We start from the raw sequence: 25530 nt of genomic DNA, 5'->3' as shown, positions 1-25530 counted from the left end.
AAAAAAGCCAAAAAAGCCCCCAAACAAACAAACCCCACAAAAAACCCAACCTGAAAACAAACAAACAAAAAAACAAAAAAAACCCTTCACAAGTCAAAATTAATACTTGAAAGAGAAAATCTACACAAAAACTATTATGTTTCAAAAGTACTCAAAAGATATGAAAACTACAAGATTTAAACAAAGAATATATAGAAAACCCACAAGATTTATGCAAAGAATATGTTTTACAACATATTTTTGCTCCAATGTCCATATATTCCATTCCAAGCACAAAATTGATGAAGTGCAGGAAAAAACAGTATAGAAGCTATTTCTTTACCTAAATAACACATTTCCTGTTGATGAGGGACTAATCAAGCAAAGCCATGCATTGTCAAATCAGGTTCCATCGCATTTGCCAAAGTATGTCCCAGCTAGGAAAAGCAGCTCCATCCCAAAGACCTTGCAGACAGTCTTACTTAAAATAGATGTCAAGTCCACAGAGGATTTAGATTTATTCTCTTTTAGCTGTGGAAGCCAGGGGAAGTCTGTTAAATAACAAACACATTTACCACACACAGGAGGAATCTCTGAGGTGCCCCAGTTAGATGAAGTTTCCCTAGAAGCAGAGAGCATCAGAAAGTAAAGCAGTCACTTGACATCTCAGTAACTCGGTAACCAGATATTGATCCAGGAATGTCTCCTCCTCAGAGGTTTAGATGAATCCGGGACCTCAAAACAATGAATAAGGCCTGGTTCATGTGTGTAATTAAGGGAAGTTAAAAGAACCATGAAAAATCACAAGTTGCATACTTATGTGCTTTAATAGGTGGTTACAGTTGCATTTGAGGGAAGGACATAATTTTATCATATGATTTCAAGCAGAGTTCCTATGACTGATAATTATCAAACTACTTGAAATAATAGCAGTAACTACAAAGAGACTAACAGTCTAAAACTACGTTTGCTTATTACTCAATATGTTGAAATTTTTACAACTTTAAGACTAACATTGCATTCAATGGGTTTGCATTTCTCAGGTCTAGATTCTTTGGAGGCTTCTTTCAATTTTCAAGCACGCTAAGAGTAGCAAAATGCATTTTCTCAGAAACAGCTCTCTTGAATGACAGAAAAAGGGAATTAGTAAAAGGCTATTTTGGGGAATACAGTGAGAAAACTCAATAAAGAGAAAAAAAGACTGACCTCATAAAAACATATTTCTCTTCCCTGTCTCATCCTCTTTCCTAAAGATTTAGTAAGCATTTGCAGGGCATTAACTGGACTATGGTGCCAATATATTTTCATGAGCTGATCAAAAAAAAAAATCATATAATCTTGAATTTACTTGTGCTATGAACCTAACAATTCATTAAAGGAGTTTAAATAGCAGCCTAATTTGGGTTGGTGGAGACATGATACAGGAATCACTGCAAGCTCACTACCTTGGTGTAGAGATATGGGTGGTTGGGTTGTGTGTGTTGAATGGGGAATAGGAACACAAAAAATAAGATACTTTACATGCTAGAAGTACATTAGTACTTCTTCATTTAAATAGTTATTTTCCCTTAAATAAACAAATAAAACATTTTTCTATTGTGATCTATTCCTCCATTCTTCATAATCTGAAACTCAAGAATTATGCATTATATGATTCAGGGCAGAACAACACTGGTGAAAATTATTCTGCTTATTTGAATCTAGCCCAGTTGAGATCCTTAAACAGGTGGGAAGTAGTACATTTTAAAATCAGAACATAGCATACAGTAAGCTTAAAAAGACCCACAAGACTCTGCCATGCTATTGCTACAATACTTGCAGGACATACTACTAAATTATTTTCTGTCTGTCTTTAAGTGGGAGGGAGGGGAGGGGAAAGGAGAGCTAGATGAAAGTATTTGAGCTCATGGGCTGGCTGATGAATCCCAATGAAATCCTTCATTTTTAGGCCACTTCAACCACTACAGTCATAAAACTTTGGTTAAATGCATAATCTGCCTATTCCAGCTACTCTTTCCTCTTCTTGCCTGTGTTTTTTCAGTGGTGGCAAAACAAAACAGTAACAAAAGCAATACTTCGCTTTATCTTATTCCCACTTGCCACTGGTGTACAAAAAACAGGATTCTGCAGGAGCACAGGCTAAGTCACATTTCCTACAGCCTAAAGGTAACAGCAGTTTTATAGGAAATACCTACTTAAGATTCCTCAGGCAGCACAGAAAATTGAGCACAGGTCTCAAATATCTGCAACCCGTACAATATGAAAGGATTTAATAAGTAAAAGCAAGACACTGGCAATCTCATGTCCTTTCCTATGTTTAGTGTAATACCCAAATCAGCCAACAAGCTTGAAAATTTCCACTTCACCAACTAAAATGTACACCTTGCCAGCGCAGAACACCGCTCTTTTTAATACTTACATGATTTATGCAATTCTAAGTACACATTAAAAGGAAACTATGGGCAAAACTGGATTAGAATTCAGAGCAATTGTTACTATGCCACATCTAAATCTACTCATCCTCAATGTTATGAACAAAATCTAAATTTATTTTGGCTATTAATACAGCACTTCAAGGACCTCCACTTGATTAGGATTAATCCAGGACAAAATCCCACCCAAAATACCCACTAGAGAAACTCTGTCATTTGGATCTTAAATGTATAACATTGCATCATCTATCCCTAAAGAAGAAGCTGAGTGTGATGCTCTGTGCATCTGACAGGAAAATAAAAAGGTATTCAATAATTTCCTTTCCACTAGAATCTTTTATCTCTACCCAAAATGCTCTCTGTGCAATTCTTTCAGGAGGGATGTATCTGAACACACAGTACTACAAATGCTCTACGGCCATGATGATCCAGTTTAATGGCATAGACATTGACTGAATTCAGCACAAAGCCTAGGAAAGTCTTGAAATAATACACAGGGTACCTCAGTGGGTTTTTTAAACTGGCTACAGTGTCTCAGGCTCTTGAGTTTACAAGTTCTGCCTAAAAAGCAGACATCAGAATAAGAAATCAAATACTTCGAAGGCCGTAAAAATTCTAGGGCAAAAGAGTTTTAGGGACAGCTGAATAACCTTTTAGCTATGAGAATCTTATCTTGCACAACGTGCTCTTGAACACCACAGAAGTGAGTGAAAAAAAATTTCTCACCGATTTCAGTGATGGAGGCTCAAACCAAAAACCTTGAGGCACAAAGAGCCTCACTGGAGGCACTGGGCTTTGAATTAGACTTCAAATGTTTCTTAAAAGGTATCCTTAAAATTTCCTCTCTAATTATTATGTTATTTCCTAACTGCAAAGCTTTAGAGAGGCAGCAGCAAAGTGTGTGGTAACAGCATTCCTACAGTCTTGACGTAAATGTGCATTATACAGCAGTGAGAGAAGTGCAATGCTGGTACTTAAGAGTTACTGAGATTGGAATCCTGGCAAACATTCAGGGCAATGGCGTATCAAGCCGACTGAATTAATGTTTTACTAATGACTTGAACTTCAACAAGTCAAAATCCTTCTTCAGCAAGGGGAAAATTTTTTGTCTTTTCAAAGAGCTTCCTAAGGGCTGACTGCTAAATGAAATCTTTTCTAGTAGTAAACCCAAAACCTAATTAGTTGAATCTGTTAAAGAAAAATTCACTGAAGGAAACCCTAGAGAAAACAAGGCACACTATACCAGCCTAAGATATTTTCATCTAGACCAAACCCAATCAATAATCAAGACAAGTCAAATGAATTAATTTACTCTATTCACTCTGCTTGCACCATTCCTGGCTTTTAATTTCATAGAATCATATAATCATCTAGGTTGGAAAAGACCTTTAAGATCATTGAGTCCAACCACAAACCCAAGACTACCGAGTTCACCACTAAATCATGACATCCACATGTCTTTTAAATACCTCCAGGGATGGGGATTCAACCACTTTCCTAGACAGCCTGTTTCAATGCCTCATGAGATTTTCCATGAAAAATATTTTGAATATCCTATCTAAACCTTCCCTGGTGCAACTTGAGTCCATTTCTCCTTGTCTTGTCACTTGTCACCTGGGAGAAGAGGCCAACCCCCACCTCACTACACCTTCCTTTCAGGCAGTAGGTGGTGAGCAGTGGGATCTCCCCTGAGCCCCCTTTTTCTCCAGGGTAAAAACCCCCAGCTGCCTCAGACGTCCCTCACAGAACTTGTGCTCCAGACACTTCACCAGCTCCATTGCCCTTCTGTGGACATTCCAGCACCTCAGTGTCCCTCTTGTAGGGAGGGGCCCAAAACCGAACACAGGATGCACGGTGTGCCCTCACCAGTGCTGAGTACAAGGGGACGATCCCTGCCCTGGTACCAATACGGGCCAGGATGCCATTGGCCTTCTTTGCCATCTGGGCACAAACTGGCTCATGTCCAGCTGTTGTCAACCAGTACACCCAGGTTCTTTTCCCCCAGCCTGTAGCACTGCATGGGATTATTTTGACACAAGAATGGGAGCCAGCACTTTGCCTTGTTGAACTTCTTCCAGTTGGCCTTGGCCCATCGATCCAGCCTGTCCAGATCCCTCCTGCACTGAAGAAGATCAGTACTCCCACCCGACTTGGTGTCATCAGCAAACTTACTGGGGGTGAACCTGGTCCCTCATCCTCTGTCATTATTTTTCTCCCCACATCCAATTCCGGATAGAGATTTTCCTTACTCCTTTTTTTGTCTCACTAATGTATTAATAGAAATTTTTAAATTGTTTTTCATGGCAGTAGCTAGATTAAGCTCTACTTAGGATTTGGCTCTTCTAATTTTCTCCCTGCGTAAATTCATGCTATCCTTGTACTCCTCCTGAGTTGCCTGCCCTTCTTCCAAAGGTGATAAGCTCTTTTGTTCACCAAGTTCCAGCCAAAACTCTCTGTTCAGGCAAGCTAGTCTTCTTCCCTACTTCTGGTACATGAGGATATCCTAGTTCTGCATTTTTAAGATTTTCTTATTGAGGAACGTGTGGCTTTCCTGGCTCCCTCTGCCTTTCCGGACTGTCTCCCAAGAGACTCTCTCAACCAGGCTCCTAAACAGGCCAAGGTCTGCCCTTCAAAAGTCCAAGATGGCAGTTCTGCTGATCCTCTTCCTTTAAACTCATTAGTTTTGTGATAGCTGTGCCCAAAACAGTCTCCAACCACCACATTTCCCACAAGTCCTTCCTTCCCTGCTCATAAACAGCAGGTCCAGCTGGTACCCTGGTTGACTCACTGACCAGCTGTTTCAGGAAGATGTCTCCCATACATTCCAGGAACCTCCTTAGACTGCCTCCTTCTTGCTGGCCTGGACCTACAGCAGGCATGCTACAAGCTGAAGTCCCCCGTGAGAGCAAGAGCTAGTGAATGTGAGCCTTCTCACAGCTGCTTATAGAATATTTCATCTGCCTTTTCATCCTGGCTGGGTGCTCTATAACAGACTCTCACCAAGAGATCTACCATGCCGGTCTTTCCTTGATTCCTACCCCTAAACACTCTACTGCCTCCATCGTTAAGCTCCAGCCAACCAAAGCACTCCCTAACTTACTTTGATACCAATTATAAAGAACAAGTAATATAATTTAGGAAAAAACTGAACAGCATCCAAGCCAAATTTGGGTTTATGAAACAAAAAATAATTGTCTTCATTTTTCCAGAAAAAACACAGAGGCTGATGAGGCAAGAATTGCCCTATTAATATCTAGCAAGGCAAACAGAACCTAGCACCAGTGAGAATGGTGCAAATAAGATGCACAAATTGTGAAACCTTGATGACAAAACATGCTATCATTATATTTTCTCCATTTTAAATTTAATTTGATTCTTAGCATCTTTCCATAGATTAGTAGTTACTAATTAATACTCACTATCCTTTTTTGTTGGAATACTGTTTTTCATGTATCTGTTGTTTGTTTCAGAGATCCTTATCGCTATTTGAAAAAATATCAACCTGATTTTTAAAGAAATCTATAAACTTCCTGCATACATTTTTTTTGCTATCAAATGGACCTGTATGGGAACTCCAGAGGACTCTACACAGTTAACTGGCCAGTGAAGTGATATAAGCTAAACTTATCTTGAGGGCTGTTTAGAATCCCTTGATTAAAATGAATTGGGAAATTAAACAAACTGTTAGCAGGATTTCTTGACAGCAGCCAGTGTCCCTTCTCTAGAGCTCTTCAGAATACCCAAATCAAAAATATTTCCAACTGACTTCCAAGATAATTTCACAAGCTTATTATAGCTCACTTTAGGAATTAGCGTCTTTCTGCAGGTTCTCATGTCACTGGCAATCAGTGTTACTGCTGAGAGTTCTCAATTCTTCTACTTAAGCCTAGTGTGTCTTCTTAATCCCTTTAATTCTTGCATTTTGACCTAATTTTACTGCTCATTGTCATGCTTCTTTGGCTGCTATCTGGGCCTTCCTCTTTATCACAAGAATATAAAAGCTAAATTGTGGATTATTTTTAAGTAAGAAGCCTGTTAAGTACTTATAGGGCTACCTTATCCCTTCCTTGTCTCTCATCTGACCAGGTCAAATGAAATCAATGGCACTATTCAGCTTGGGAAAACAAGAGTGATTGAGCTTCAAGTGCTGAACTGGCAAACTTTGTTGCAACTGTATCTGTTCTTTGAAAGTGTGATTACTCAGCAAGTGATCTCAGGTGGAAACTCGAAAAATACTATCAGCAGGTATTGCTGTTTGAGACATTTCCTTTCTATTCAACCAGCCCAACAGTCCAGGAACTGATTCTTTATGGATGAAAAGACCATTGGCCCTGACTCAAGGAGAACTGGAACAGAATCAGTATCTGCCTGCTCTAAACCCTGATCTAAACCACCAGCCTAAGGGTTACTCTGGAAGGCACTGATCCTAAGCCATTTCATTCTGTGGAACATAGCAGTATCACCAGCAAAGGAGAAATATAGGGAAAAGGGAAAAGAGGAAAGAACACATACACACACACAAAAAAAAAAAAAAAAAAAAAAGAGAATTTTTTGGCTTTGTGGTAACAATACTTAGTTGAAAGTGGAACATTCAAGTGCAGGCAATATTCAAAAGAGTAATTAAGAACTCATATACTTGGGCAGCAAATAGAAAATCAATACAAAACAGGCCAGAGTGTAAGTGAAGGCGTATTAGTGGAAGTGTGGGTTAAAAAGCCTCTCAAATGAAGGAAGGAATTTCATCTGAGACTTCTAGGTTTGGACAAAGTGCCCTAAGTTCTGTATAAAAGACAATTAAAACCATAATTGACTCTCCTTTACTAATCCAAGGCAAACCCACCCCTTCAAATATACTGCTTTGCTTTTTAAAGAAAATTATTAAAAATACAAGATGGGGAGCAGAGGGAAAGCTTTGTTTTTTGGATAAAATCACCATTTGAACTCAAATTATCAAAGCCAAACAAAAATTCTCTTGCCAAATCACACAGCTACCCTCATTTGTCTCAAACATACATCTTGTTTCAACTAGACAAAGCAGGTCTTTTCTATGTCCATATTTGAAGGATAAGGTGATAGTCAAGTTAGAAATGGAAAATTCAGTAATTCCCATGACTCGGTCTAAAATGCCAGGACAAGGAGACCAATATAATAACTAGTACAGAAGACAATGAAAATCTTTCCACTGAGATTAGTAAGGCTTGTACCAGACTTTCTAAATGTTCCATATAAGCATCTCTTAATCCTGTATATTTTCACAGATACCTAATTTTGCTGACGCCTTGCAACCACATTCAAAATAACATCCCCATGAAATCATCTTTTATTTACAGTAAAGTTTATTTTGATTTTTTTTAATATATAAACTGTAGTGTCAAGCTAACTATTTAAATCCTCTGATAATACTTACAGTAACAAGTGTGACATGTGGAAAATTGCTTGGGCACCATCCTAGAGTATATTAAAACAGCAGCAACAAGCCTGGCAATGGACCAGAATCCAATACAGTACTTGGCAAATGATGGCAAATAAACCCCAAACATGTGATGTGTCCTCATTTTTAAGCCAAAGATAAATGTAGTTGATGTGTCTTGCCAAGACTGGTATGCCCAAATGCCGTAAGTGAGGTCAAGCAAGGATGCTGCAAATAATCCCCAATCCTATTTTACCAATTTGCTACTTTAGGAACTGTCCAAAAGGTCTGATATCACACTATTATTATTACTATAGCTCACCCAGGAAAAAACATTGGCATTTTAGCTTTGAAAAATAGCACTGACAACTGTTATAGTTTAATAATTAAAGTTAAGGGTGAAATATTACTCCCTCATAAATTAATAAAGCATACCTAAATAGTGAAATTCAGGTATGCTTTATTAAAAAAGCATAAAAAAATATTATTTGTTTAGCAAAACAAAGAATGACAGATGCAATAACTGTATTTCACTAACTTAATGGAGAGTTTTCTCTAGGCAGTGGAACATGATTCTTTATTTCTTGCATAAACATATTTGGGAAAAGTTTATTAAATTTTCCCATAAATTTGGCTTAAAGGCCAATTTCAGGGAATTCTTTTTGAAAGATTCTTGCTTCAGTAGAGATTTAGCCAAATGTTAGTATAGCAAAATGCAGTGCTGTGTGAAGGCATTTAGGGATCTGTAACAAAAAGTTTAAGTAAGATTTAGCTAATGATGCAAATCACCAGTTTTAGTGAGCCATGGCTTTGCGATGCCTTGGCTTTAAGTCAGAAAAGCTGCCCAAAGAGCCTGAAATGAAACAATTCTTGTTTCCCTAGTGATCCTGGCATTCCTAAACCAGCTATGAAAAGCTGTCATTACTTCTCCTTTGAAACCATTCTGCCCTTGAGGCAAGTTGTTGCAAGATATCATAGCAGTCCTAAAGAAGCAGTTTGGAGGACTCAAGCGCTGAGCAGAGAATGAAGTTAGGTAAGGGACAGGCCGATTATGGTTCAAATAAAAGCTGGATAGGAAATGGGTTTTCCCCTCACACAATCAAGGGGTTTTTTTAGAATGCTCCAGACCAAAAAGCCCACATCAGGGTGCTCTCATTTTGTTACTCAAAACAGGAAACTGTAACAGAACTGACTAATGCCACACTAGTAATATTACTATTAATATTGCATTATTACTGGTGTGTCACTGGCCTCTTGCAACAAAAAATACTGAGGCTGAACACAGAAATTTCTTCCATGGCTGCTGCAATCCTGGTTGACAGTTTCTCAACCTTCAGAAGACAGACAGGGGAGGAGGGAGAACAAACACAGCAAACTACTGCGATGAGAGCACTAGTCAAGTAACAAGCAGGCCAAGAACAAGGTCTTCTTTTAAAAATATCTGGGATCAGACCATTATTTAAGAGAGATGAACATTCTTTCACTGACTTTACATGACCTGATCTTGAACATTTCAGAGTTATCTACAAAACCTAAATAGAATAAAGAATTTTTCTTATGGGAATCAAAAGAAGAATACAATAGCTGCTCTCTAACAGGCAGTCCACATGCTGCCACAGCAGTGCTGCTAACCTGGACACCCACTGCTGGGCATGGGAATGTATTTCATCTTGATACTGCCTCTGGAGGCATGGAGGTTCTGCTGGGGTTTGAGTTTACAGCCAGTTTTGGGGTATGTTTGTTTTACACGACACAATCAGCAGTATTGCCGAAAAAAACTGCCTTAAACCAGTTCAACCAGTTTCAGATTATTTCAAACAGCAACTTTCATGAGAAAATATCTTCTACAGAACCTGGGTATTAAACCCATATTCTTAGTCAATTATTACAACTTGCTGCAGTGACAATAATGAATCTCAGATGAGCAAAAATAAAGAGAAGGTAAACAACAGACTTCAGTTTTACTGCATTTTCCATGCTCAGTTCACATAAGGAGTAAAAATGCCTCAGACAACTCATAAGGGATGTAGCATAAAATTGTAGAGTGCAGTTTTCTGAAACAGGCATCAGAGCTCAACATTATCTCAACTGGACCTAATTTCTGTGTCAACTTTCATTCTATACAGATTAATGCCATTTTGCACAGCTGAAGCACCAACTCTATGCTGTGCCCTACACACATAATTTTCCCAAGCTACCAGTAATATGAACTTGCTGCAGAAACTGCAGCTTCTCCTTAAAATTATCAGATATAAGTTAGCCTATGGTTGTGTTTCTCATTCATTAAAAGACTGAAGCATTTTCAAGTGGATCTTTGTTTTTTTCAGTCTAGTGAGTCTCTCAATAGTGTTGAAACTCACATACCAGAAATACATGCAGGAGTTCAGCTATCAGTCTAGATTTGCATTTTACCTCCCCATGAGAAATAAAAATCCTGCTTTCCCTGCGTTCTGGTAGCATTCATTCCTTTATTAATCATTGAATTAAGAATTTTTATAATGTAAACATCAGGATTCACCACTGTCACATGCTTGCACTTGCTAAGAAGGGTTTTTTCTCCACCTTCTTAATGGAATGTAGAGGCCACTCTTGAGGAATGTGATTCAACTGAGACTGTTTTGCAACCTTTCTGAAAAAGAAAATTCTACACTTCTTTCAAAGTTTCACAGCAATGGACTCATAACACTTTTTCAGCATCAAGTGATCTCCACATGATTATTTTAGGATTAGACTTCAAAACAAAATGGAAAGCAAATTCTAATATGAACCACAGTAGTTTCTTTGAAAATGTCACACAGCTAACTCAGCAGCATCTGATACACTACAGAGTCTTATTCTAAGTAAAACAGCATGGGCTCTCTCACTTTATAGCAGATCATATTGAGGCTAAATCTCTACACAGGGAGCCAAATAATGCTTTCTACCTTTAAAAAACATTAGTTTTGATAAATAGGGGAATTGTGTTCAGTTTATTTTACTTTTTAATTACTCTTATTAAAAATGCCATTTAAAGCCAGAAAATCTCTACAGCCATAGATTTGTAGGTAATTGATGCTGACAATAAGACTCCTTCAGAGCTTTAAACCTGAACCAGCTCTTCCTGGTGAAACCTCTAATTTTGGTTTGAATACAGCAGGCCTATGCTCTTGCTTGTTAATTATAGTCCTAAGGAGTTACTTTCCTTTTAAATGGATTTCCTTTCTCTTCATATTGAGCCCATGTATGTTCTCTTTAGTTAGCACCACAAAGTTTATGATGAGCTAGCCATAATCCCCAAGCTACTCTTCATTTGTCTGTACTTCAGTTTTCTCTGCTGGTTACTAAGCAAACAACCTTGTTCCAGCACCATATTTCATGCTTTCAGATCCCAGGTCATGCTTTGGTATGCAGCATGGCACTCACCTCACTCCCACTGGGAGAAGGGGAGCAGGCAAGGGGCCAAGAGCTGGCAGAGGGCTGACTTGGCCCTTTCACCCTCACCTACCTGCCCAGTCTGTTGTTGCCCTAACTTGCTTACCATAAATACTATTGCATGTGAGAAGATAAACAAAATTCCAAATCCACAACAAAGCTCACACCAGAGCAGTTTGATGACTCCTTGTACTTGGTCTCCAGGCAATTGCATGAAATAACAGCCTCAGGCCCCAAACTTTCATCATTTAAGAGGCTGACAAAAGAGCTTCTGCATTTCTTTTTATAAGTCAGAGTATAAAGAGCATGGCAGATCAGCCACCAAAAGACAGACCTAGAGGAAGTCATGCTCTTCTCCTATTTGCAGTTCAGAGATTATGAACAAATATCACAGGACGTGTAGAAAAGTATTTTACAGGCAACACTACAGGTCTGGGGCAAAAATAACTTTCTAATTCATGTCACATGAAAAGAGCAGGAAGTACTGTTGTATGTTCCCCTTGCTGAGGCATGAAAGCCTAGAAGATACAAAATACTTGGGTTGCAAGATGCCACTTATTTTAGGGTTTTTAAATTATTTGAAAATATATTATCTGAATTATACAAATGCATATTCATTCATTGAATCATGTTTTGAAATGTTTCTTGATTTGAACCAGACCACTCAGGGACTATCGCACAATTCAGTTTAAGTAAAGTCCCACTTATTTGATTTACAGCACTAGGTACTGCAGGGTAGCACAAACCTGTTACTACTGCAAAAATCTTGATACAGGAGATGGAAGTCTGAAGTGTGGCTTTCCATAATGGATGTTGATCACCTGTGCTCCATCTTTCACTCAGCTCTTGAGTGGAGTCTCTTAATATGATTTGGCTTAAAATCAAAAAAAAATCCTAAACAATAGCCTTGGTACAACTGAAAGTCTGCCAAAATACATCTGAGTTGCAAAACACAGGCTTTGAAGTCTTTCTGAGAAGGGTGGAAATAGAAGTAGATTAAATTGCTGGATTTTTCATCTGTTACAGATTCTAAAGACATTGCTAATAAATTTGAGATATTTCAGACAGACAGCTACTAATGTTTTGATCACAACTTCCTCAACTTTAAATGTGCCTTTACCATCTTGAAAATCAGAAATACTCTGAAATGCAACACAGCTCATTTTTCTGTCAACAAATAGCCTCAGGATAGCAAAAACCATTTTGCCGTCTCGCTAAGTAGTGTCTGTGACAGTAATGTCACAACTTCCAAAGGCTCTAAAAAAATCAGCAAGCACCTTGTTATCATGATTCTTTGTATTCTGAAAAACAGCATGCTGTTACAATTGACAGGCTGTTACAACTCTGCTAAATAGAAGCAGATGTGACAGGTAAGCTTTCCAATGAAAAAAATATCATATATTAGATGCAATTTACTTTGACTATGTATTTGCCACTATGAAGTGTTAATTAGCACAGAGACAAGTCCCACATATGTTGGCCTCTTGAGGGGCAACTCAGTTTTAAGAACTGATGTTAAACAGCTCACTGAGAGCAAACTTTCATCAGCTTTAATTACTCCAACCACACAAAACCTTGAAATGAGCTCAAGACTGAATATTTGTTCACCTACAAAAAGAATAACTCAAGAATCATGAACAATGTCACCTTCTGGTGACACCTGTTATAAAAAAGTATTACCATGAAAAGACAGCATCTCACATTTCATTTTACATACCTTTAAGCTTCTCTAACCTATATCTCAGTGAAAAGAAAACATTTATGGAAAATAAGTCAGGCAGTGCCAACTCTTATGTCACTACCTGGTCTCTAATGTCACAAAGATTTGCAGAGACATTTCCAAAAGTCCGGAAAGGTGGTGTTCCCTCTGTGCTTGTCCAGCACAATAAACAGTAAAACATGTTTAAATGTCCCGCTCCAGCAACGGTAGATGGTGACAAAACTGTCCAGTCTGTGACAGACAGGACAAATCCCTGTTCACTGATCTTATTACTCTTAATTGGCTATGCTTCTTGTGAAGCAGTAACACAAGCTGTGTACATGAGCTGACAATCAGCCAACTTGAAGCATTCTTTCTAAGAAGTATATTATTAAATCAACTAATAAAATTCATTGCCAATTACTCATAGAGCTATGTATCACATATTTAAAAAGGCATTAAAGTAACATAATCTAGCCACCTGTTACCACACACAGGAATACCTACATTTAGGAATATCCACAATAAGTCTGACTTTGGAGGGGGGAAAAAATCCTGTTGATGTATTTTGCTTACCCTTTAAAGTGTTCTTTCTTTGTGCTTTTAAAACAAACAAAAAAACCTAACACAGTTCTCCCTCACAGTTCTCCCTCAAATGAGTACATAGCAGTATTCTTAATTTTTTTAAAATAATTTTCTTTTGCATCCCCCACAACCCCAGAAAATAGTATTAGCTAGGAGAACTCACACCAGTCACCTGACAAAGACCTTTGACAAGCCATTGAGGATTCTGTTAAGTACATAGGATAAAATCTTGAACTCTACACAACAGGTACATGTTTTGATATGAAAAGTCTTAGAACTGGAACCTTTAAAATGATAGACACCAATAACCGCAAATGAAAAGTTTCTCAAGATAAAGACTTAGGAGAATTTATGTGTGAAGAGCCTGGATAGGGAATAAAAAGGTAAAACTAAAGAAAGTAGTATCAGAGTATAGAAGGTATCTGAGTAGACTTACAGAATTTCACTTTCTTGCTAGAGTAGTTTGAGATTTTTTCATTAGGTACAATGACCATTTTATCAACACCTCTTTTTGTAATCATCAGAAAATAGTTCAAAATATAGGAAAGCCAAAAATCAATCACATTCCAGGAGATAACAGACTTCCCTCAATTCGATGTTCTTGAACTCCCAAAGCACACTTGAATTCTTTGTCTTTAAATAACAAGAAAAACTGAGATTTTAGGAGTACTCACCACTGTCTTCAACCAAAAAATGAAAAATGTCATTGGTGGCATTGTCACTCCCTCGTAAAACATAGCATATCTTCATATCATCAATATCAGCTGGAAAGAGGAAAAATAGACTTTATTTTAAATTATGAAGATAGGAAAACTTTTTTAGAAAAATTTGACATGCATTAAATAGTTTAGCTTCAACAAGTGGGAGGTCAAGGTCCCACAGCAGAACTGAGGAATTTCAGTATTAACATGTTGAAGTTTTACAGATATCATTCATTCTCTCTCCCTTTACTTCCTCCTCCCCAGGGCTCTCTTTCTTTTAAAGCTGTATTTACAAAAATAACTGAAATGAAATTTAAAAACATGGGCTTGACAGTTAGAAGTACTTCGTATTTTTAGTGGTTCCTTTTCTTAAACAGAGGTGCATCTCCACAAGGATATTGATTCTGTCATTCTTCAACCTGCAAAGTACTGTCGAGGACAGTTACAGTGATTGGCTGTTTTAAGAACCCAAGTAGATGCAATTAGAGTAATCAGAAATTCCTTCAGTTAGGAAAAAACCTGATGTAGAACCTGCAGTTACCATAAAGCGTGTAAAAGATAAACAAATACTTGCTAATATTGTTTTTCCTGGTTTCCTTGAGTAGTGATGAGAAACATGTATATACATAAAAACTAATTTTTTTTTCACTTTCTTTGAAGGACTGCTGATGGTAAAAACCCAAGTCTGATATTTTTTTCAAGAAAAAGTGTTAGAAATTATTCGCAATAAAGTGGAGCTCAAGCACCACCCAAGTTCTTCTCTGATGTTAGGGTGGATGCATGAGTGAAAAAAAAAACCAAAAGCATTTTTGTTAGAGCTTCACAAAATCTTCAGTTCCAAAAGTAACCAGACATCTTTGACTGCAAACAAGCCAAGAGCATTATCAGCAAATATATGTAAGTGAAGAATCTCTTCCATAAATGTTTGAAAGTTAAAGATCAAAAATTCATGGGGCTGTAAAGAGGATGCAAACAAATACTTCTTCATGCCAGTGGAGCACATAAATCTTTCATCTGGCAAACACACAATACTCAGCTCTGCTCATGGGGGTAGCCTTATCAAAATCCATGGTTCCAGCATACATAAAGATAAGCACTTGAACTGGTGCTTGCAGGACCAGGACCACGTCCTAAGAAAAAAAAGCCACCTGCCACCCAAAGATCTTAATTTTGTCAAAATAATTGCAAAGAATGACCTTTTTTGTTTTCTGTTCCTTAACAACATGTTTGGAGTCACTTTAGGAAGTCTATGCTTTCCTTCCACAGCTGATTAGGTTATGCCAGCTATATAAAAACTTGCCTAGTTATAAGCACAATTCATAATTGTGTAACCACAATGCCTGAAAAATTAATTTTATACTGGAATTCTCCAACATAATTTTGAAATGCATCAAGTATAATTTTTTATTTCAAAAAATATAATTGTCCCCACTATCAGAAAGCCGTGTTCTAAACAATTGCTCTGTCCTCTCTTTCAGTTACAGGAATCTGAAAAACCAGACTGCTCCCATGCTTACACACAATGAATCTTGTTACACTACTCAAAGAGGTCAGGCTGCCTGTTGATACACCACAGGAACAAATCCAAGAAATGGGAGTTTGAGTATGGACTTCACAAACTAGCAAGCAGCTTTCTAAATTTTTTTTGCATGATGTCCTGAAGAGCTTCATTTGACTTCAAAGTTGTCCCAGTTTTGAGTAAAGATAGAATCAAATGACCTCGAGAAGTCCCTTCCAACATAAACTGGAAGACTCTAATAAGGTTTTACAAGCCCCATAAGAACCCACATAGGTTGTTGAAATTGGAACTACTCAGCATTTTGAAAGAGGTAGCACATGACAGGGTAAGAGACCTCAAGAGAGGAGAAGATCAAAACATAAAAAGAAAGCATAAAACAGGTCCAATAGTCAAGGCAGAGGCTTCCCAAAGTCCTTTGCAAAATTTGTGCTTACACTGGGATCATAACGAATATCACAAAAGAGGGTCTTGTTTATTTCTGCCCTGAACATTAGACAATGATTTGTTTCAATGTAGCATAAGCATGACCTATTTCATTTTTAATTAATTAGCCATTAAGTCATTGTAAAGTAACATGGAAAATACTCCAGAGAATAGCTAATGCTCCCATTTTAATTAAAGTTACTTCACAGCCTTGGGGTGAGGCCTTATTTCAGAATATATGACACATGTGGCTTTTGCCCTATTTATATCACCAAATGTTTTAGTTCCACGTAAAAAGTAAGTACCATTAACATAATTTTTAAATGTTTACATTACCTTTTAATTTACCACAAACATCTTGTGGTAAAGATTTGTGTAATTAAGGCAACAAATGCACTCATAATATATTATTTCCCACTGGTGGGGAAAGGATTTTGCTTTTACAGTTAGGTGTGCTCAGACTGTACAGCAACCAATACCCTAGCCATTAGTTAATAATAGCTTGGCCACTGTCATAGCATTTTCTAAATAAAACTGGTTAAAGAAGCAGTGTCTCTTAAGATGTACAGCCCAATTCTGTTATCCAAACTTTTACCACTGTGACTGACAGAAAGTGCAAATCCCTTTTATTTGGACTAAGCTCTCCAAAGAAATGAAGCTCCTTTAATCAGTGTTTACCCAGCAGACCACATTTCCTGATTAAAGCTCTCACGGACGTAACAAAAAATAAACAGATGTAAAAAATTATGAAGCCATTTTAAATAAGCTCTTTGTTGGAACGTTTCTTCCATCAATTACTATAGAGTTTAGCACAAAAACTAATGTTTTCAGTGATCTAAAGAAAGCACATGAAGTATTGTTGTACCTTGGGTGAACTGGCTGATGCTATGGTTGCCTTTCCCCAGGTGAATCAGGAAGCCATGGCGTGGGCCCTCTGTGATTCTGATCTTAAGAGTAACATGTGAACTGTCCCTGTCTTCCACTTTGAGCACTTTGTTGGTAATCAGAAACCCAATGTGACCTGTGGCCAGAACACGGAGAGTCTGAGCACCCTTATTTATTACAACTTGAGGTACACTGTTGTCCACAGCCATTATTCTAATCTTCATAGTCTGAGGTTTCCTTGTTTCAAAGACAGTGTTGGGAAAAACATAGAAATCAGTATGAGTGCCATCTGTAACAGTGAAAGAGAAACTGTCCTCAACTGATTCCGAGCCATCATGTTTGTAGCTGATTAGATTTTCATTCAGATCTTGCTTAGTGAAGGTGGTGACTGGTTTGGAGTTATTGAACATGATCTGGCCATGAACTGGTATTTGAGTGATGATAAATTTTAGCAATGCATCAGGTGTATCTCTGTCTTCTGCAGTCAGTTCAAATGGGGTTATCAACTTGTATTCATTTTCACTCACCACCAGGTTATGGATTGTGACAACGGGTTTCTTATTGTCCACATCACTAATAGAAATTCTGAAAGTACGAAACACAGGGTTATAGCCATCAGTCACCTCAAACTCAAAGCTGTCCATTTTCACCTCATCTTCTGAAGTATGAATGTAATAGATTTTATTGCCTGCTAACAGGAGCTGAGTGAAAGTGGAGATGGGTACCCCGGGCTGATCTGTGCATTCAAGATGACCACGAACAGGTGGTCTAGTAATGGTGAAAACTAAGTTCTCATCTGGACTGTTCAAGTCACTGGTACTAAGCAAATCAGTAGTAAGGGTCACCTTCCCTCCTTCCTTCAGAGAAACTCCTTTGCTGATGACATCAGGGAAGACAATATCAATGCTGCCTATTGTCACGTAAAAGTAGCGGTCAATGAGAGGATTTATTCCATCTGTCACATCAAACTTGATAAGATCACGAACTCCTTGTTGGCCAAAATGCACATATCGAATCAAATTTCTATCCACTTCATCTTGGGTGAAGTTCATTCCCCGGGTGATATTTTCAACTCCACCTGAAGGCTTTATTCTCTGTAAGAGGCCTTGTCCTGGGCCGTAAGTTATAACGTATGTCAAGGTTTTGTCTTCAGAATCAAGATCAGTAGCCTTCAATATTCTGTTATTAATAGTTCTAGTTTCCCCTATTTCAATCTCCAAACCATCATTGATGGCCATTCTGGGCGTCTCATCATCCACAGGAATAACCATGATGGGTACCATTTTCCTAACGGCGTGTTTACCATCTGAGAGTTGCACCTCAAAACTGTCCGCCATGGTCTCAGAGTCATCATGTTCATAGAGAATGCTGGAGCTCTCTGTTATCTGATCCAAGGTGAAGCTCTCCACTAGGACAGTTCCATTGACCAGCTGGTTCACGATGTGGCCGTGCCTGGGAAGCCTGGTGATTGTGAACATTAACTCATCAGCAGGGACATCCGCGTCAACTGCATTGAGGATGGGGGTATCAATCACCAGGCTCATGCCTTCCATCACAACAAACTCTCGTAGGAAGATTTCAGGCTCTTCGTCATTGATCGGCACAACAAAAATGGGGAAGAAGCGCCTCTGGGAAAAGTTAATGCCATCAGAACAGCGCAAAGCAAATCGGTCTTCAACAGGCTCTACACCCTTATGTATACTCTGGACATAAAAAATGTGCCCCTGACGGAGGTCCTTCAAGGTAAAAGCACTTATAGCTACACCTGCCCTGGATTTTTCAGATCCAGGGGCAGGAGAGATGTTCTCTACATACCCAGATGTGGGCTGAGCAACAATTGTGCATAGTATATCATCACTAGGAGTATCCACATCTTCAGCCCTGAGGTGAGCAAGAGTAATCACCTGTTTGTCACCTTCCGTCACCACGAACTGCTCCCCCACAAAAATTTCTGGAGCTTGACTGTCAACAGGAAGAATGGTCACCAAGACTGAAACTCCTTGAACAACATTGCCCCTGACACGCCACTTCTCAGAGAGGTCAGACAAGGTAAGATTGAAAGCATCCTCTTTGGGCAGAAGGCCTATTTCGCCACCGGTGTGAGCATATACCACAGCACCATCCAACAGATCTCTCTGGGAAAATCTCTCTGCAGGCACCCCTTGAACCAGGATGCTCCCTTGCTGAGGAGGATGCTCTACAATGAAGGTCAACATAAAGTCATCTGTATCCTCATCCGTGCCCTGGATGACATTAGCAGTGATTTCAGCAGCACCATTCTCCAGCACATCGAGGTAGGAACCAAGAGTGCCTGGGGGCAATCGTAGTGTAGGAACCTCATCATCAACTGGGTGCACACTCATTTTCAGGGTGATGGGCACAAAATGAACCCCATCACTCACATCAAGCCTGCAGGTATCACTGTTGGTCTCAGCTCCGCTGTGCACATACACCACCCTCCCTTGTCTGATATCCTCCAGGCCAAAGATGCCTCCTGGAACCAGACTGTACCCAGAGAGCTGCAACTGGCCATACCGAGGAGCCTGGATCAGGATAAATCTGAGACGGGCAAGTTCAGTGTCTGTGTCACTGGCATCCAGCTCAGTTGGACTAAGGACATGGCTACCTCCTTCAGGCAAAGTGAAGCCAGTATTAGTGATTTCAGGAGGCTGGTTGTCCACAGGTTGCAAGTAGATGGTGAAAGTCCCTTTGGCTGCATTCCCAGCTGCATCTTGCACTTGATACTGAAACTGAATCAAATGAGGGGCCACCCCCAGCTCCTCCTGTGGGGGACGGTACGAGATCTTGTGATGGTTGATCTGGGCTTGGGTGAAATGCGTAACTTCCACAGAGTGATCCTCGGTCAGGACAAGGGATCCAAGGCGTGCTCCGTAAGCCTCGGGAGGGTGGTTGGAGTCGGTGTCAGTGGGGGGCTGGATTACTGTGTAGCGAAGCTCCCGGTCCCCTGAGTCCTGGTCTGTGTAACACAAGTGCTTCCTGCGCAGGGGGGTCACCTGCTGCTCTGCAACGATTAAATGCAGGCTGCTGCTGCTATGGAGCTCTGGGGCTAACCTGTCTACTGGATGCACCCTGATCACAAAAGTCTGTGGTCCAGAGCGGTTGGGTGGGTCATTGTCATCCTGGACTCTAAAGATGAACTGGTCCAACACAACCCGAGGGCCAGGGCTGTGAGCCCCAAAGTGGTGGTAAAAGAGACGTCCTTCCACAATGTCCTGTTGCAGCCACTCTCTCACTGGCTTTTCATAGATGAGGGAACTCCCCGCTACACCTGGCACCTTCCTCCAAGAAAAGCCCTCCTCTTCTTCCTCCTCTTCCCAGCCAGGGGGCGGCTGCGCCTGACGGAGCAGGAGCTGCCCAGACGTGGGGCCAGACTCCACTGTGAAGAGCAGGATGGCATCCTGCGAGTCAATGTCAGTGGCACTAAGAGCACGGGTGGTGATGGGCACTGTTTCACCCTCAGCCATGGCAAGCCCTGTGTTAGCATTAAGCAGGGGTGGCTGGTCATCAGTGGGCACCAGGGTAATGGGGAAAAGGAACTCAACGCGGTGGCGAGAGCCACCATCTTCCAGCCGCAGCACAAGGTTGTCACTGAGTGGGGACTCGCTGCCGTCGTGCTGGTAAATGACTCGGCCTGCTGCCAGCTCAGCCACTGTAAAGTGTTTACGAGGGGTAGCGGGTCCTGGGGTGTCCTCCAGGAGAGTGAGGTGGCCATGCCTCAACCCTGCCACCACACTCACCTGCACCTGCTCAAGGTCATCCTCATCACTGATCACCAGGTTGGGGCTGGGACCTGGGCCCGAGAGAGGCCTTGACTGTCCCTCATAGAGCACGAGACCAGTGTTGCGGGTCACCACGGGTGCCAGGGTGTTCATGGGCTTCACCACAATCACAAAGGCAAAGGGCTCTGAGGCAGCACCCTCTGGGTCCAACACTTCCAGTTCAAGCTCAAAGAGTCTCTCCCGATCGGAGTCCTCCATGGGTGGCTGATAGGCAATGCGCAGCTCCCGCACATCCCGCTGGCTGAAAGAGGTGACAGGCAAGCTCCGGTCGTCCGTGCTGACCATGTGGCCTTGGCCAGGACCAAAGGGAGAGGTGATGTTGAAGAGCAGTAGATCGGGCGGCGACTCTGCATCCTCAGCTGACAGCATGTCAGGCGTGAGGGCGGTGAGCACAAACTGGTCCACCTCCATCATAAGCATGGCCAAGAAGCTGGGTTTGGGGGCCACGTTCTCACTCCCTGCGCGGATCCGCACCAGCACCTGGAAGTACTCTCGCTTCAGCAGCGCCCCGCCGCCCGCCGCCTCCCGCAGCTCGGCCACCAGCGGCACCAGGTCGCGGTTCGGGGAGCCGCCGGCGGCCGTGTGCCGGTAGCGCAGCCCCAGGCGCAGGAACTCCTCGCAGTCCCACATCGAGGACGGCATCGGGTCACCCTCTGCCGCCTCCCCGCCCCCGCCCCCCGCCGCCGGCGGGTAGTTGAGGATCTCTCCGTAGCGGGGCAGCCCGGCCAGCAGCGGCAGCAGCCCCACCCGGCAGCGTTGCCGGCCCGGCTCGAAGGCGAACTCCAGGCTGCGGGCGTCCAGCGGGTTGCTGGTGCCCCGCAGGCGCTCCACGGTGAGGGGCAGGTTGCGGGTGACGATCTCCAGCTGGGTGAAGAGCACCTCCACCTCCAGCACCAGGGGCAGCACCAGGGCGCGGCTCGGCGAGTCGTAGCGCAGCTGCAGGCGGACGCGGTCCCGGGCGGGGCTGCGGCCGCCCAGGTGCGAGTACTGCACCTCGCGGGCTCCGAAGTCGCAGGGAAAGCGCCGGGGGCTCAGGCGGCCCGGGCGCTGCCACAGCGGGTCCTCGTCCAGCACGGTGAGGTGGCAGCGGTCCCCCGGCTGCACCTGCAACACCAGGTCCCGCGTGGGGTCCAGCCAGGCGGAGCGGCCCAGGGGCACCCGCAGCCCGCGGTTGGCCACCACTACGGGGTCCGCCTCCGGCGACCACGACGAGGAGACCGCGGCGCTGCTGCCTGGCGGCGGCTCCGCCGCCCCAGCCCAGGCGCAGCCGGCCAGCAGCAGCAGCAAGCCGGCCAGCAGCCGCCGCGGCCCTGCGGGGAGAGGCTGCATCGTCCTTGCCGGAGGAGAGAAGCGTCGGAAACCCCCGGCAGTGGCCAAATCGCAGCCGCAGTTCTGCCGCCGGCACGGCGCCGCTCACTCCACGCACACGCTGCGCTCTGGGCGCCCCGCGCTCCGCTCCGGAGGGGAGCCCCGCGGCCCGGCAAGCCCCGCCCCGCGCCTCAGAACAGCCAATGGGCACCCGCCGGGGGAGAAGCCGCCATGCACAATTGGGCAGAGCTGAGTGCCAATCATGCAAGTTACGAGAGGGTCGGGGCTCCCCCTTCCTCCTTCCCGCTGCCGCCCAGCAGGTTGCTGAGGGGAAGGAGTCGGGAGAGCGGCGGGAGCGGAGAGGCGGTGGCTGTGCGGGGGCCGGGAGGTGATGGCGGTGCGGGAGCCGGGAGGTGGTGGCGCAGATTGCTCTGCTGGCGCGAGCCGCCGCGGGAAGGGAGCCCTCCAGTTGGGGGGAGGACGGCGCGGCTTTCCCGGAGCGGTGGGAGCGCACCTCTGCCAGCCCAGGGAGCGGCGGGAGCGCACTGCAGCCTCCTGCGCTGAGCTTCCCCGCTCCCGCCTGGGCTCCGGGGGCAGAACTAAAGCCGGGCTCTTCCCGGCTCGCCGCCGGGCAGTGCTCGGGGTTTCCCTTCCCCGCGGGGTGGCGGCGGTGCCGCCCGGCTTCCAGCGGCGGCAGGAGCGGGGCTGCCCGAGAGCAGGGTCCGCGTGACGGGGAACGGGGGAAACACAAAAGTGCCTGAAAGAGAACGGGACGGGTCACACGAGGGCAAGCGGCCCAGAGCTGCGGCGGAGCTGCCTGCCCGCACCGCGGTTCTGTGCGCCGCAAAGAATATTGGATAAAGGTCTCGGGCGCCAAGCGCATCAGCTGGCACCAGTTAGTGCCCAGTGTCACTCCTCGGAGGCGGCGGGAATGAAAGCCTTACGGTCCCTCTGCCACCTTGTGCCTGCCGGTAAAAGCACGTTAATGAGAGCCCGAACTTGGAGTTCCTTGTCTTTTAAAATGCCCGAGGCTCTGAGTTTCGATTCAGCGTGTCTCAGTTGCTGACATTCCTCATTGTTTATGAAATGTGATCCGCACGCTGGTTTAGAAAAGGTTTCTAACAAAGCGAAAAACACCACTAAAGACACAGATTCAAAGACCGCACAAGGCTGTTTCGACATTTGTGTATTTTTTTTATTCCTTCTTTTAAAATGATCTCTTGCGGTATCAATCGGTGGAGCAACATTATGGCATGTGATATTCCTTTCTGTATGGCAAAACTCGAGTTTGGAATTTGAATTTTGCAGTGTGGGCACAGCTACATTCACATTTAAGTATTCTTTCTAATAAATCATTCAGCTTGGTTTGGGGTGGGGGGGACATCAGTAGACATCCACATTCAGTTCTAAACACTGGATTATTGTAATTTGTGATATATTTTTATATTCTACTACTGGCATGCCTGTGGAATACTGCTGAAAGCTATTTTATTAAATAAATCTATGCTATAGACTCATGGATTTGGATGCTGCTGCAGGGGGTAGTAGTTCTAGTAGTTAGACATCTTCTAAGTTAAGCAACACTGTTTGTCTATCCTTGTGAGACATTCACCCTGGATTTCAGCAATGAATTTCTTATTTGTAATATTCAAATGAAGATATTTCAATTGAGTCCCAGGCATCAATGGACAAGATTAAAATTTGGACAAGATAGTCCAAATATTAATTTTTTTGAGGTATTTTGCTGCTTCTGAAAAGAAAAAAAATAGTAAAGGGATAGAGTTGCACCATGTCTTACACAGAAATCTCTTATTTTCCATAGATAGAGGCTCTGCTTCTTTGACCTCTGTTATCTCCATCACCAAGTAGTAAATCTCCATGTACAAACAGCAGAAGTCCTCTTTATTTTTAAGAGTTGCTGTCTTGTCAAACAAGCCAGTGAGCTCTTGTGCCACAGTCCAAGTACAAAGTGCAAGACTTGCTTTATTTCTTCTTCTTTTCACGGGACAACATAAATAAAAATTCCAGAATATAGAATTGATGAGAATTTTGAAAGTATTTTCCTTGGCTTGTGCCAACACTTATGTTCAAATTGTACCTGAAGAAAATTAATCTTGGTTAAGTTTTGATCTAATAACATAGGTGTAAATCCAAACTGTTTTCCTACCAATTGTCCCTGAAGTTAGCCTGGCAAATCAGAATTAGGCCCAATAAAAGTCCATTGATCTTTTAAAATAAAATTTAGTGAGTAAAGGAACTGGTATTTGACATGGGGAAAAAAATATACATATCTTTGCATGAAATCTTGCAGTTTTGCTATATTACTAAACTTTTTTTCCAAGTCTAAATAGAAACAAATATTTAGGGCATAGAAGACCTCCTCATTTAACACAGCATTATTAAATAAATATTTTAAGACGTTTGTTTATTTCACAGGCGTATATTCCTTACTTGAAACCGACACAACTCACAATCCTATGTAAAACAAACAGAAGTTTACTGCTTTCCAAGTCTTCATTCAAATGTATAGTTATCAAAGACTGCCCTCTGTTGATAAAGCATAATCTTATTTCTAAACAGTAGCAATGCCTGATTTTTGTTATTATATTGCTTTTTGTAGCTATTTTGTACTAAACAATGTAAACACTTCCGGACACACTCTTCAAATAAGTTAGTAAAAATGAATTAATTTTGGTTCTTAAATACTGGTAAAGGAGGCAAAAGATGACTTACAAAAGTCAGCATTTTTTAATATTTTCCAGCAATGTGAGTATTTCATAACTTTCAAGTGCAAAAAGATTTGCCATCTCGTGTCAAAGTGTATTTTCTATCTTGCTAAGAAAATTAGGAGGGCAGGGGAAGAGAATGGAAACAGCAAGTGGGATTCATGGGAGTATTTGGATACTTAATTGGTTGTGTAATTAAGTATCCAAAGTATCTTAATTTGTTAAGTAATTTTGCTCTTACAATTCAGCTCTGAAGGCCATGTAGAAGAGGGGTTTACAGTATCTACTGAACCTCAGAGCAAATGTCCATCATTTCCAGTATGTCAATTTATATGGTGTTCAAAGACCAAAATAGTCTGCTGAAACATAGTAAGAATTTGAAAATTTTAAAACAGCCAGTTGAGAGAGTGTTTCAGTTGCCTGTGTGTTGCTGTATTTAACCAACAACCTTTCTGCTGCTCCATACTATTTTTGTTCTCTTATTTCATTAATGAATTATTACACAAGGGGCTATTTATGAATTTTCATGCATGGATTTATGGAAGAGTGTTGCTAAGCTATAACTTTCAGTCATCCTTTTCCTGCCAGGTATCTCTAGAGGCAGAGAGCTGCCTGTAGAGTCCTCCCCAAAATGTCTTCTTTACCTTCATAT

At 42.1% G+C, this 25530-nt stretch overlaps 1 protein-coding gene across 1 annotated transcript in view; it reads right to left on the bottom strand.

Annotated features, from left to right (window-relative positions):
- Positions 1 to 22173, bottom strand: part of FREM2 (FRAS1 related extracellular matrix 2) — a 122955-nt gene extending 100782 nt beyond the window's left edge. Inside the window, exons 1-2 of the mRNA XM_009085633.4 lie at positions 17025 to 22173; positions 14191 to 14280 (exon numbers count right to left, since the gene is read on the bottom strand). Coding sequence (XP_009083881.3) covers positions 14191 to 14280; positions 17025 to 22173 — 5239 coding nt within the window. The remainder of the gene's footprint in view (positions 1 to 14190; positions 14281 to 17024) is intronic.
- Between the last annotated feature and the right edge of the window lie 3357 nt (positions 22174 to 25530).

This window comes from Serinus canaria, chromosome 1 (assembly GCF_022539315.1).
Source record: "Serinus canaria isolate serCan28SL12 chromosome 1, serCan2020, whole genome shotgun sequence".
Taxonomy (NCBI): Eukaryota; Metazoa; Chordata; class Aves; order Passeriformes; family Fringillidae; genus Serinus; species Serinus canaria.
Note: the sequence above shows the minus strand (reverse complement) of the source record. Positions and strands in the feature narration are given on the sequence as shown.